The sequence below is a fragment of the Pagrus pagrus genome (genome assembly GCF_965226575.1).
Source record: "Pagrus pagrus genome assembly, chromosome: 22".
In the NCBI taxonomy this organism is placed as follows: Eukaryota; Metazoa; Chordata; class Actinopteri; order Spariformes; family Sparidae; genus Pagrus; species Pagrus pagrus.
The window spans coordinates 4,917,205-4,931,934 of NC_140204.1; the positions used below are offsets into that span (position 1 = coordinate 4,917,205).

Sequence of the window (14,730 nt, forward strand, 5' to 3'; positions counted from 1 at the left end):
AAACTGGAGAAAATGTGCCCAAGAAAGCTAAATAACTAAGTGAACATACAGTTGTTGGGTGGGGGTGGAGATTTGGAGCTATTATTACATCATAATCTTTTTGTAATGTGTCAAATATTCAGGAGCAAAAGTTCATCATTTCTGGACACGACCAGAACACATACGATTGCAGTGGACCGGCCACATCTGGTACGGACATCGTGAACAGTGGAGTACTGAAGAAGGGACCGGATCAAGCATGTTGCCCCAAAATCCTCCCGGTGCTTCTTTAGTCTGGTGGAGTCCGTGGAGTCGTAGACAGATGGGTTTTTATGTTTTCAGAGAAAATTTGAAAACTGGAATTTTGTTAATTGGTGGTTGTTAATTCCATTTGAGTCAAATTCTGGACTTTAGGACCCCCGTTGGTTTGAGGACCAGCAGAATTCCCATTAGTCAGAAGTCCCGTCTCCACATCCCCCTGGGGTCGTCCACCATCGGGTCCAGTGGACGTATCAGTGGGGAGAGCTGAGGTCCAGTAGGTGAACCTCTTGCAGCGGTGAACGGCACCCGGAAGTCACGTCTCTTCTTTTAACACCCAGGTTAAGATCCTCTTTGCTGTTAGGCCCCACGAGAGGCCCAGACTCCCACAAAGGTGACCTGTGAGAGAGGGAGGAGAGAAACATCAGCGCACCCGCAGATTTCCTGTGTGGCGCTGTGACAAAGGTCATGAAGCATGATATGGAAATAGCTGCAAGCATGCATGCACATCCCAGTCTGTGGTTTTGATGTTGTGAAACTGGATAACTCATCTCCCTTTCAACAGAATTCTCTGTGGGCGTTTGTGTTGTTTCATAACTTCATCTTAATTCCACGTAGAGTACAATTAAAGGTATATTTGAAGTACAGTTGTGCTCATGAGTGCCATTTTTCAGAGAATATGAATGATAATACAAAAACTCGTGGTTAGTGGTTGGGTGAAGCTATTTATCATCAAACGATTGTGTTTGCTCTGTTTAAATCATCATGACAACAGAAACTACCCAAATGACCCTGATCAAAACTTCACATACCCTGGAGGTTTTGGCCTGATAACAAACACACAAGTTGACACACACAGGTTTAAATGGCTACTAAAGGTGACCATCCTCACCTGTGGTCTGTTTGCTTGTAATCAGTGTGTCTGTATAAAAAGGACCTTACCTGTGTCTCACGCCACTTTTCCTGCCTTGATGCTCCACCTAGTGATCAAGCGTGAAAACTACACCGCTCCAACAGTGAACCTTAGCACTTGTTGCATTTATTGATGTTGATTATCACAAGCTTTGTTCAAACAAGGTATCCTACTTACCGTTGTGGAGTGATTTCAGTGGCATCCACATGTAGGGAAGGTTTTTACGCATGAATGAACGGCAACGGGAATATAAAGGTGAGGCAGAAAGTGAATGGTTGGCCTCATCTTAAAATGAATAAGCCTATATTTAACTGTAATTCACTCAGTATGCTTGGAAACGGGAATTTTAAAAAAGTTGAGTGTGTTAAAGGCTGATTTACAAAGGTCTGAAAAATCAGAAAAATGTTACTTTCGACCCTGCTCTCCCCTACATTGATATTAGTGTACTTACTACATCGAGTAGACTTGATAGAATGAACTCAAACATAAAAATCACCAATATGCAGCGATAAAAGGCATTGAGAGGTAAATTAAACTCTTTAAAATTATATAAATAAGGAAATGGCGCCATCTTCCTGGAGAAGGTGCTACTGCAGGCCTCCTTACGTGATGAGATCCTGAGAGCCCTGGTTCATATGTCCTACTACAGTTCATTGCACTCTACATCATATTTGCTACATTTCATGCTAACATGTTCACCACTTTCAGCAGCCTTACAAACATCACACTTATCCGACACACACTTTGCCATTAAATAAAGACTAAAGACTGTATGTTTGAGTCTTAGCCTTGAAACCGTCACTTCCTCTCTTCGGCACCTTTAAAATCCTTCATGTTAACTGATTCATGAATGGTGTAGTAGTGTCCAGGGCTGGACTGGGACAATTTTGGCTTGGACCGGCCCCTCATAATTAGCGGAGCACAACCGACTAGTAATTAACACAACCTTAAAAATAGTAGGTAACAGAAAAGGATACAATGAATGTTGATGGAATTAAACACAATCAACACATCTACATTTACACTTTATTCCTCGGCCTGCTCCCCATCATCAAATGTGTATCCCTTCTTTTTACTCCCTGACATCATAAAAAACGTGGTTGCTATATTTCTGAGTCTCATCTGTATTGCATTGCATTCTGTTATGTGATGATGAAACCATCCTGCACTGATGTTGACAGCCATGGACATTGTAGAGTTCAAAAAGCATGTTTATCAAGTGGGGAGAGTTGAATTAATCAAGGGGGGGACCCTGTGTGGTTTTCCCCATTTTCAGAGAGCTCCTGCCTGATGCGAGTGACGGCACAAGACGGGATGATTACCCGGATATGCCGGCCCAAGTACCCCCAGCACCACCGCAAGTTTCTGTATGCCAGGTGTCTGTAGCAACTGTGAAGAATGAATATGTTATATTAATGGTCAACCTTTTTGCTTTTAGTTGGCGTTTTGTAAGACATGTGCTTCCACTGATTACTTGCATCTTCATGCATACAACAATCTAAAATTATATAAATAAAATAATGTAAATACTATTCTATATATGAATGAACTGATTCTGGTTTCCTGAAACTGACCTATGGAGCACAGGTTCCTCCATCCGTCCAAACAGCTGCAGGTATGTTACAGTCACACAGGCTGCACCCCCGATCTGCTCACACCTATGCATCACCTACTGTATGTGTAGTTAAAAACACAGCACATTTTATTTATTGTGGTGTCATGTATTATAACCTCAATAGTCCAGGTGGGTGTATCAGACATGTAGCATCTTTTAAACTATTATGATGTTACAAAAAGAAATGTAATCTACGTGGTGTGGCATGAAATTCCCCATGGTGAAGTCCAAAATCAAGTTTGTTTTAAAATGGCACGTGGGTGGTGGGTGGGTTGGCCCCGCCCAGAATCAAGGCATTTTTTGAATTTCCAGCCTAGATGCACCTCAGCCAAAACCTTGGGGTTAAGTTACTCTTTAACCTAAATATCTAAAATGCTATGATGTAGCCTGAAATGGACACTTGCCTGTCAAAAGCCTGCATCTCTGGCTGCTCCTCTCCCTGCCCGCTGCTGCTGTGTCCACCTCCGACCTGCTGTTGCTGCAGCCACAGAGGACGTGCAGGCCGCAGCAGCTCCTCCAGCGGACATGTCTGTGATCTTTGCACATTTTGCAGCGTCTACACACACACACAAACAACACAACACTGTGAAACGAGCGGGAGTTGCAGGGGACCGCGCAGCGAAGGGGCGGTTAACTTTCCAAAAGTCCCTGAAGAATTTAAGGTGGTAGTAACATTAACTTACGTCAACTCAGCTATTTATCGATCACTGAACAATGCTGCCGGCCAGAATCAGGCAGCTCACCTCTCGACCCCACAGACTTACTTCATGACTGTACGTCAAGTCCCTGTATTTAAGAGAGCAGCTCCTCTCTCAGGGAGCGCAGCGAGAGGAGACAAACCATGTCTCCAGTCCTGCACATTACACTGATCGTCCTGATCCTCCATGTTCATGCAGAATCTCTGACGGTGATTGTTAACGACCCGGTCCAGTTCCCTGTGAACTGTCCGATGAACGAGACGGCCGAGCTGCACCGAGAGGACGGGACGGGGAACCCGCCGCTCGTGGCTGCGCGCCGGGACGGTGTGTGCACACCTGGCGGAGGATTCACAGACCGGCTGGAGTTAAACTCCTGCTTCGCCTTCAGGCGCTCTCTCTACACAGACTCCGGGCTGTATGAGTTTACATGCGGCAGCAGCACAGACCGCATACAGCTGGATGTGGTTGTGGCCTCTGATCCATCGGTCTCTGAGGGAGAAGCGGTGAAGCTCAGGTGCTTCTATAACACTGCGGGCAGACAGGTGGAGGCTCTGAGGTGGGAGAAGGACGGAGACATGGTGCTGGAGAAGAAACTGTCCACCGGAGAGGTTCGATACGGACCCGGTTTTGAGGGCAGAGTGAGGACTGGGGCCACAGGTGGAGACTTTTCACTGATGTGGGATCACGCGCAGCTCCAGGATGAGGGCGATTACTTCTGCTCCGTCCGCAGTGAAGGCGCCAAGGAGCGGGGGGACCCTGCTGCTGCGAGGCTGAAGGTCAAGAAGACACACCTGGACCCGACGACCCCCTGCCCACCCACCGTAAGTTTAACAGCTCACTCTCGGCAGGAGTGAAGCGCTTTTTGTTGAAGTGCCGGAGCGCGTAATTACGCACACGGTTCCATTAGTTATTAACAGCATCGTGAACTTCTGCCTTTTACGCTGTTCCAAAAACTGAACGGATGTTTTTTGCTGCCCTCATAGAAAGACATGATTATGTGCAATTCACCTGCCAAACCTGACCTGCAGTCATTAACTGATAAAAGGCATCGCCCAGTGTGTCACAAAAGAAAGGCCGCTCCTCAGAACTTGGTTTAAAATCATCACATTTTTAAGTTTCCCTCTGTATCAACATCATTCAGTAACATCTGTCTACACATCCACAGGTACAATACTAACAGGAAAAGCTAATGGCTAATTCGGCATATTGTTGCAAATGTGCTGAAATCATCAACAAATGTGGGGAACAAACTGAATCCCTCGCAATATCATAGGATAGGTTGGAACAATAAAATGCTTAAGTAGTTATAAAACAAAATAAGATAAGAGCTGTGCAATAAACCACAAACGTAATAAAAATCCGCAGAATTTAATATAATAAACCCACAAACGTAATAATACAATGAATAATAGTCGTTGTGGTTGTTTGTTTGTTTGCCTGTACACCTTCTAATAGGCTATTACTGACCGCCCCCAACATTCAAATGATAAGCTGTAGTTTAGACATTAGTTTAGTAACGTTAGGTTGGAGGGTTTTCCCCCCAAACACCTGTTAATAATTGACAGCACTGAATAGAGTTTATTGACAGATTGTGGTGAATCTGAATTCCCATTGGCAATACAAATCTGAAGAAATCTGGATTTATTGCTCATTTGTAAACACAACACTTATCAGTCTAGGCAAGAATCTAAAGGTGTTTTAATTCAATTCAATTCAAATTCACTTTATTGGCATGAATGCCACAACAACAATATTGCTAAAGCACCAAGAACCACGACACCAGAGTCAGCAGCTGGATTTTGCACCCACGGTCAGTAGTATTAGTAGGTGTTTTATTCATGTGTTATTCGTTGTATTATTACATTTGTGGGAAGTTATTACAACAAAGATTTTCACTTCCCCACAAACATAATAAATCCTTGCAAACGTAATAGTTATTACATTTGTGGGTTTATTATATTAAATGCTGAAGATTTTTATTACGTTTGTGGTTTATTGCACACCTTATTTTATGGCTACTTAAGCATTTTATTGTTTACAGTATTTTATTGTTCCTATATTTGCCCTACCTACATCTCCTTTGATATTGCGAGGGATTCAGTTTGTTCCCCACATTTGTTGATGATTTCGGCACATGTGCAGCATTAACAGTATGCCGAATTAGCTATTAGCTTTTCCTGTTAATACTGTACGTTGTACGTTAGTATTACGTTTGTAGTTTATTACGTTTGTGTACATTATTACTTTGTCGGGCGTTACAGTGCATTATGCCAGGTGTATTTACTGTCCTGTTTGTGTCAGTGTTGTGGTGTCAGCTCTGAGTTTAATGCTCCTTTTGTTTCCCTCTCTGTGGCTGATAAGGGAACCGCTGGAGAAAGGAAGGCTGCTTGTATCATTGTCGTCATCACAGCAGCTGTGACGTCTGTGCCTTGGGCTCTTCTTTGCCTCCTTTTGGTATGGCGGCTGAAATTACACAAAAAGTGGACAAGATGTGTCACCTGTACCCGATGGTGGAAAACCCCAGACCTTGACAGTTGCCAATAAAACCACACATACCTGACCTTTCTTTGCGTGTTTTTCTTTGTGTCTGGACTCACTGATAAAAACTTACTTCACTTACATTCTGGGTCATATCACATTAACACTTGTCAAAACAAATGACTCATCATTGTATGATACATCAGTTTGGGGAACAGATATCCCCAGTTAATTGTTAAAAGCAAAACCTCTACACATGTAACGTTCTGATTTTTAGTTATTTACTTTGACTTGTGTGTAGTTCATCTTTGTGTATTAGTTTTGTCATCAGGCGTTTTCTTCGTGTCTGGGCTTACTGATGAAAAACAAACAAAAAACAAACGTTTACATGAGACACGAACAATAACGTAATAACAATCATTCTCTCCAGACAATTAAAACATGATTCTCCAGTGACTCTTTAAAGAAAAATGTGTTAACATTAGCTGGCACATTTGTGTCTGTCAGAGGCAGCTCTGTTATCATTGTCCTGTTTCCATGGTGTCAACGTAAACAGCAATGTACAATCATGACAGTTATTTACTTCTAAGTTGAGGACACCTCTGACACAGACTCAAACTAAAGTGCATAGCATACATGCATCACCATAGCAATACCCTTTGTTGATGTACAGTCACAGTGTGTGTGTTGTTATGAGTTCATGCATGAAGAGGACACACAAAGATTTTCTCGCGCAGATTATTAAACCAGCGTTGAAGTTAGTATGAATCATTAGCAGGTGAACCAGAGGCTGGTTGCTGCTCTTGGCCTGATGCCGAGGCCACACAGCTGTGGGCTAGTTCTCACGCCGCACGCTGATGTTGGATTTTAGAGTGGAAGCATCCTTTAAGACTATTTAACAACTTTAAATCAAGATAACTTTATCAACATATTATATGAGCAGCACTTTTAGGCAGCACAGGAACACTGATGTTGCTAATCTGTTTCTTTTTGTACAGTAAATCTTTTGTCTAGTACAACATACAGTATTTCATCAACAGCATTAGCAGGTGTAGCCTCACCTTCGTACACGAGTCCACTATTGGTCACGTCACAATTCAGAGTATGCCCAAATTCATTGCTTTAGCAGAATGGCATCCATTCAAATTTGTACAGGCCGAATGGTGTGATGAAGGCTGTCTTCTCTCTGTCGGCGGGGTCCATTTCCACTTGACAATAACCACTTGCTAGGTCAAGTGTCGAGTACCATTGGGCCGCTTTAAGCCCAGTCAATGACTCCTCGATACAGGTCACTGATCATGAGTCAGCCCGTCTCCCTGTAGGGACATGACCGGATGTGATTCAGCATTAAACCCTTTCTACAACCCCTACCTGTCTTACCGCCACCTCTACCACGTCTGGTGCCACACTGTTGAGGACCAACTCTTGTTCTCCTCGTATGTCAGCACTGGGTTGGGAATGCAGATCCTGCAAGGTTCTCTAAAGAGGAAACTCAGACCCAGTCCAATAGATTGAGTAAAAACGGATCTTACTGGAATGAGAACTTTATCAACATATTATATGAGCAGCACTTTTAGGCAGCACAGGAACACTGATGTTGCTAATCTGTTTCTTTTTGTACAGTAAATCTTTTGTCTAGTACAACATACAGTATTTCATCAACAGCATTAGCAGGTGTAGCCTCACCTTCGTACACGAGTCCACTATTGGTCACGTCACAATTCAGAGTATGCCCAAATTCATTGCTTTAGCAGAATGGCATCCATTCAAATTTGTACAGGCCGAATGGTGTGATGAAGGCTGTCTTCTCTCTGTCGGCGGGGTCCATTTCCACTTGACAATAACCACTTGCTAGGTCAAGTGTCGAGTACCATTGGGCCGCTTTAAGCCCAGTCAATGACTCCTCGATACAGGTCACTGATCATGAGTCAGCCCGTCTCCCTGTAGGGACATGACCGGATGTGATTCAGCATTAAACCCTTTCTACAACCCCTACCTGTCTTACCGCCACCTCTACCACGTCTGGTGCCACACTGTTGAGGACCAACTCTTGTTCTCCTCGTATGTCAGCACTGGGTTGGGAATGCAGATCCTGCAAGGTTCTCTAAAGAGGAAACTCAGACCCAGTCCAATAGATTGAGTAAAAACGGATCTTACTGGAATGAGAATCCGCCCACTCATGGCAGAACAAGAAGCCATAACATTCTGAGGAGCTGCCCAAGACCTACACCTGGATCAACAGCTGTTTCACTAAAAGATGCCTGGGATATGTTCATGAGTGACAACATCATTGAGGAGGTTCTGTATGCACCAACTTAGAGGGACGAAGAACAGCCACAGCAAAAGGGAAAGAAAGGAGAAGCATTGATAAAGATGTAAAAATTGAGATGGCAATTTGTGCTCTAGTGATGTGTTCAGCTGTGTTTTATTTGGTTTGGTCACATTTCACCAGTTAACAGTTGTTAAACTACAGATACAGTTCAGTTCAATAGCCGTGTTATCTGTTATCAGATGTGTCTGTGTGACAAAATGACAAATAAACATGTTGCATATATTAAATACATAGGTCTTTGGCCCCACTCATTTCTAAAGTAATTACTTGAAACTAATTATTATTATAGTATTAAGTAATTTAATTTTAAATTACACTTGGGTCCTTTTTGACCCATGTGTGTAGACTTGATGTAGTAATATAAAAATATTTTTGTTCATAAAGTATGAAAGGAAAAATGGAAATAATGATTGGTGGTAATCAAAAACAAGATATTTAAAGAACACTTGGACAATTCAATCATAAAATAAATTGATTTCAAAAGATAGAACAAAGAAAAACTCAGCCAGTATGAAATAACCTGGTAAAAGAATGCGGGTCATTTTGATCCATGTTGTTGTTAGCTGACTTGATACATCTTGATCTGAAGCCCCTGTGCTACAGTTCCCGCATGTGTCTGTTTCTCAATAGCTCTCTGTTCTCAAGCCTTTTACAGCAAAGTGGTATTGTCCCACGGGAGGGTGGGGGAGAGTTACACTTTGTTAAGTCCCTTGAGTTTTTGTATTATCATTCATATTCTCTGAAAAATGGCCAAAAAAATCACAAATCCTGCCAGGGTATGTAAACTTATGAGCACAACTGTATAAAAAATAGTTCCCTAAAAGTATATTTTGAAGTGCAAAAACAACACAAAAATAAACTTAGATGTTCTCAAAGTACTCAAAGTTTACCAACTTTACACCTGAGGTATTCTCAGAAGTATACTTTTATAAACTCAAATTAGGGCCAATTTAGTCCAAGAGGTATTGAAGTAGTATACTTAAAAGTAGACGACTACTACATTGATATTAGTGTACTTACTACATTAAGTAGGCTTGGGAAATACAGTATATTTAAACTGTAAGTGTTAAAATGAACTCAAACATAAAATCACCAATATGCAGCGATAACAGGCAGTGAGAGGTAAATGTAACTCTTGGCGTTATAAATAAGAGAATGGACCCATCTAAAAGTGACAGTTAGTAACAGTCCCAGTGTGAATACTGAGAAACATAACAATACTACAAGGATTTCTACAATTATAAAGAAAGATTTGATCAGCACACTAAAATTGTGCCAGAAGGCAAAAACAGGAAAACATTACACATTAATATGGAAATATACTGGCACAATTCACTAAACTACCAACCAACCTAACTGTGAAATAATCATGATAATCTTGATATTTCATATTAAAATATTGATATTATGTTAATATTACACATATGATAATATCATGTGAATAATCCAGCGAAGACGATCAAGTACAAGGAATGAGGGACAATAAATAGATAATAATAAGAAAATAAAAGCAGGAAAGGATGGTGACAACAGAGGAAAAAGGTATCACAAGGTGAGGATTAAAAACAGATAAGTCGTCTAAGAGCAGTAAAAGGAAAAGAAGATGGAAATATTAGTTAAAAAAGGATGGTTTCACAGAAAAGGAAATCTGTAGGTTTGTTCACCAAAACCCGCAAGTAGAACCGCTCCTGTATATTAGCAGCTCCATAACTGCAGTTGTCAATATGAGCAGATTTATTGTGTTTTTCATCTTTTTTACTACCTTTTCCGAGCCCAGTTGGTGGCCATGTTGTTTTTGGTGACGTATGTTGAGCGGTTTAACACAAAACTAGAAGATATTTTACTTTATTCACGACAAACTGCGACTTTCTTGAATTCACAAACATCATATGTGCGATTCATAACACAACTCAAACAGGATTAAAAAAAAAAAATTAAGTTTTTTAAATAAGGTCCCATGGAGAGAACCGGAAGTGGCGTACTTCGGCTCTCAGATATTTCGGTATTTTCGGTCTCATTTCATTAGTTTTATAACAAACTGAGACTTTCATGACTTTAAAAAATATATTTTAAATAGACAAACATCATACGTGTGATTCATGACACAACTCAAACGGGATAAAAAAAATAAAATTAAAGTTTTTCTGAAATTTCGTCCAAACCGGAAAGGGCGTGACTTCGGCTCTCCGTTGGCGGCTCGCGCACACCCGAGGGGTTAATTGGGGTCACGGTCCATCCGGCAAGTTGATTGTCGTTTCCTCGGCCGTGCGCAGGATGGTCACCAACTATCTCCTCGTCGGTGGAGCTCGCTAGCACGAAGAGGTTTTAAACAAACATGAGGGCGACCCGCAGCGAACACAGCTTCCTGCGTGTCTTCGTCCTGTCCTCCTTCGTCTTCCTGCTGTGTTGCACCTGCACCGGAGCTGTGGCCGGGCGCAAAATGGCCGCTCACCAGCCCACCGTGTTGAAGCGCTGCCGCCGGAGTCACAAAGGCGCTCACCACCGGCCGCTGACGGACGAGCAGAAAGCGGACCAGAACCTGCAGTTCATGTTGAGTTTGTACCGGAGCGCAGCCGAGCCGGACGGCAGGCCCAAACAGCACCGGAAGTTCGGCTCCAACACGGTGCGTCTGCTGAGACCCTCGGCGTCCTCGGTGCACTACCTGCCGGCCTCGACAGGTGACATCTTTTTCATTTTAGAGCTAGCTTGGCTCCAGAGCAGGTTTAGCCTCGAGTTTGTTGGGTTATTCCCTTGAAAATGGACTAAACAGGGTGAAACTAAGAGGAAATGGACACTTTATTCTACTTAAAGCACTTATGTGATCCAACTGACAGTTAAAGGGACAGTTCGGGGTCTTTCAATGAGGGGTTGTATGAGGTACACCAACAGGGAAGCAGAGTGTTGTACCGCTAAAGACATATTTTAGCCACCTAAAAGAGCCTAATCTGTTTAATGCTGCTTTTCCACCAAAATTAGCGGGTCTACACAGGTTTTTAAAAACAATTAATGTATTGACCTCATTCCCACTTCTCGTAGACAAGGCTGTGATTTTTATCTAAAGCATTACGTTGTACGCCACGTTGTACGCCACGTTGTACGCCAAGTTGTACGCCAAGTTGTATGCCGCAAACGGGGAACAACACCAGTTCAAGTACACAAGACAATCAAGCGGTAAGCAGCATGGAGGCCATGGACAATGTTGCATTGATCACCGGTTTGTAAATTATACTACGGTATCCTTATTTACGCGCCACCGCCGGATGTTGATAATGTGGCATCACTACGTCAGAGTTTAATGCGTTCACCGGGGTCTTGCGTTTAGATCAAAGCCGAGCCAAGTTGATAAAAATCCTTGTCTACTGCAGAGTCAGTTGACCCGGGTGTAAATGTAGCATGTACACATTCCCATTGCACACAAAAGCCTGATTTTAGCATAAGTGTACGCTATGTTTTCAGCATTTACATTGCCGTTAACCAACCCTTTTCCTTTGCCACTACATTCTCTCAACCGTACGACGTCTGTATTCCTACGCACAAGCTTAAACAGATATATATTTTTTTTAAGTGTCCCTTCTTTAAGGTTGCCAAAAAAGGTCCTGCTGTCGTCCCGTTTAACAGTACTTTAGTGTGCTTCTCCACACAGGGGGAGAGCTGATGGTCAACTGACCTTGTACAACCCCACATCAAAAGACTTGAATTATCACTTTAACCCAGGGCTAGTAGAGGCGCAGTGTGAATCATATAGCCCTGGGCAAAAGGGACAAATTTAGCCCAGGGCAATCCTTGGCAGGGGGATAATATATATATATTCAAACATGCTTAAAATACACCCTGCCCCCTTCCCAGTATATTTGGGGCTGATAGCGAAAATTGGGCGTAAACCAATGGGTGCAATGAAAATCAAATGTTATAATAATCATATATTATTCTTGTTATCTTTTCCTGCATTTTGTTCTGTAAAATACAAAAAGTTTTCTGAAGGGTACATATCAGACAACATCTACGCCGATACCATCAATATTGATAACTGTGACAGGCAAATAATATGGCCATCTGATAGATCAGTTTAAAAAATAAAAATCTGCCCTAACCGTCTTGGGTAAAAGGTGTAATTTGATAAAATCAGAGAAGGATTTACAACATCATGCTTTCTCTTCTTCTGTGCCTCCGTCTCTCCTTCAGACCACCACTACAGCTTCACAGTACAGTACAACATCGACACTCTCCCCTCGGAGCAGCTGATTAGAGCCTCGTTCATCCACCTCCGCTCCACCACCCAGGCCCTCGAGCCGCCCCGCTGCAGGGCTCAGATCACCTCACTGGGCAAAGAGAGTCTGGTCACCCTGGAGCCCCATGAGCGATGGACGGAGACAGACATCACCGCTCACGTCCAGCAGGGAAAGAACCAGAGCACGGGGGGACACTTGACCCTCACTGCCCAGTACTGGTGCACAGAGCCTTGGTATGCCAAAGACAACAGCAGCCTCTTGTGGTGGTGGACTCGTCCTCAAGGAACAAAAAAATGGAGAGGTGAACCACATCTGGAAGTCCCGTCTCTTCTTTTATACCTGGAGGAGGAAAGGGAAGTGAAAGACTGGATGGGGGACTTGCTGGGAGAAAGCATCATGAGGCGAATAGGGCAGTGGCATCCTTCGATCCACCGCCACCGCCGCTCCAAAGATGTTTCAAGCTCTGAGCCCAAAGATGACTCACTGGATGCTCTGAAAAACGCCCCTGCTTCCTCTTCCTCTTCCTCCTTCTCCTTTTCCACCTCCTCCTCTGCCTCCATTGTCTCTGATATCCCCGACTACAAACACAAAACTGGCGTGCCCAAGAACCGCTGCAAGCTCCACTCCTTCCGGCTCTCCTTCGACGAGCTCGGCTGGGGTCACTACTTCATCGCTCCGCCGGTGTACAACCCGCGGTTCTGCAGGGGAAACTGCCCGCGGGTGCTCCACTACGGCTACCATTCCCCGAACCACGCCATCATCCAGACGGTCATCAACGACCTGGGCGTCGGGGACGTCCCCCCTCCGTCCTGCGTGCCTTACAAGTACATGCCCATGAGCGTGCTGGTCGTGCACAAGAAGAAGGTGGAGTACAGGGAGCTGCCAGACATGGTGGCCGAGTCGTGCACGTGTCGCTAAAGCAGCAGACTTGAATGACTTGAACATGCTTCGAGACAAAAGGGGGGCAGATTTAATTGGGCCGTTCGTGTGATGTGCAGCTCAACGGCTAACCATGAAGATCTTCAGATCCCTGTTAAAGCACTTTAAAAGGCAGCTGCTGCCTCGTGAAGAACTCTGGGTTGACAGATGAGCGGATGTGTTGTGTCAATTTACTGAGTTTGTTGTTTTTTTGTTATTTTTGTGAATAATTGTTCTGTGAACTGTTTAAAAGCACTGGCGTTGGATAATGTGCTGGTTCCCGCATTGGTCAAGTTGGTCAGGCCCAGTTACGGTCCAGAGGTAGTCCAGATCTAGTAGCCAGAGCAGGTGTTCCCCAATGACACAGGCCTGGTTTCTGGGTTGAGAACAGGGGCCGTCTTTTTTGGACAAACCAACTTGTGGGTTGCTGTATTCATAATCACTAATGTAATTTCCCTACCAATATATTTTATTTCTTGATCAAACTGGATCAAAAAAACCAAAAAAGTAACCATGTTTTTTTTTGCTAAACCGTCTCAAACCACAGCCAATTAATGAATATTTCCTTTCTTGTGCAATCATCTTTGTTTTCCTGTATCGCTCTTTTTTAAAACCTGATCTTTGTTTCAGTAATCACGAGAAACCAGCAAAAAAAAAAACAACCTGTATGTGTTTAAAAAAACAAAAAAACATTTCTGTGTTGCTCTGTAAGAAATTAGACACTGCTTGAGAAGATAATTTTAATGGACGAGGTGTTGGATGTAACCGTGAAGCCTTTGTGACATCACATTTTTGCTGTTTACAGTCTGAACTTTTGTATGTATTTATAATGGGAGGGACCTCCAAAAACTTAAAAAAAAAGTGCTGCTAAGCTGTCTTGTCTTAGGAAAACTAAACAGAAAATGAAGAGGAGGCGCAACAGTGTTGCGTGTTTAAGAAAAAAACAAAAGTGTTGCAGTGGAAATGTATGGAATTTTTATTACGAGTGAAAATGAATAATGAAATAAAATGCATGTTTTCTAAAACCTAATTTATTGTCTTTTTGATGCTGTTGAAAGTGTTTTGTTGTTTAAAAAACTAGAATTATTTGAAGATTGAGCCTTGTGGTGAGATGTTTTATCAAAATATTAATATTTTATGGTTTTGACTTTTTGGAAATGCTCTTTAGCCAAAAACGTACATATAAAATAGATGATTGGCTGTTTTCTGGGGAGGTACCGGACTTGTTCAAGACCAGTAACTTACTGGGATATCCACTAGAGCCTTTGCTAACCTAGTCCAGATCAACAAATAGTTTGGCACTTTATATC

The 14,730-nt window shown here is 42.8% G+C and overlaps 2 protein-coding genes across 2 annotated transcripts; both read left to right on the forward strand.

Annotated features, from left to right (window-relative positions):
- Positions 1 to 3,606: 3,606 nt before the first annotated feature.
- LOC311251873 (uncharacterized protein) lies at positions 3,607 to 6,007 on the forward strand (the record flags this gene model as incomplete). The annotated part of the gene is made up of 2 exons (XM_084344518.1): positions 3,607 to 4,284; positions 5,825 to 6,007. 2 exons carry the CDS (start codon positions 3,607 to 3,609, stop codon positions 6,005 to 6,007), a joined length of 861 nt encoding a protein of 286 aa, XP_084200644.1.
- A 4,471-nt stretch (positions 6,008 to 10,478) lies between these two features.
- bmp15 (bone morphogenetic protein 15) lies at positions 10,479 to 14,450 on the forward strand. The gene is made up of 2 exons (XM_084343581.1): positions 10,479 to 10,951; positions 12,456 to 14,450. Exons 1-2 carry the CDS (start codon positions 10,609 to 10,611, stop codon positions 13,418 to 13,420), a joined length of 1,308 nt encoding a protein of 435 aa, XP_084199707.1. The 5' UTR covers positions 10,479 to 10,608; the 3' UTR covers positions 13,421 to 14,450.
- The last annotated feature ends 280 nt before the right edge of the window (positions 14,451 to 14,730 follow it).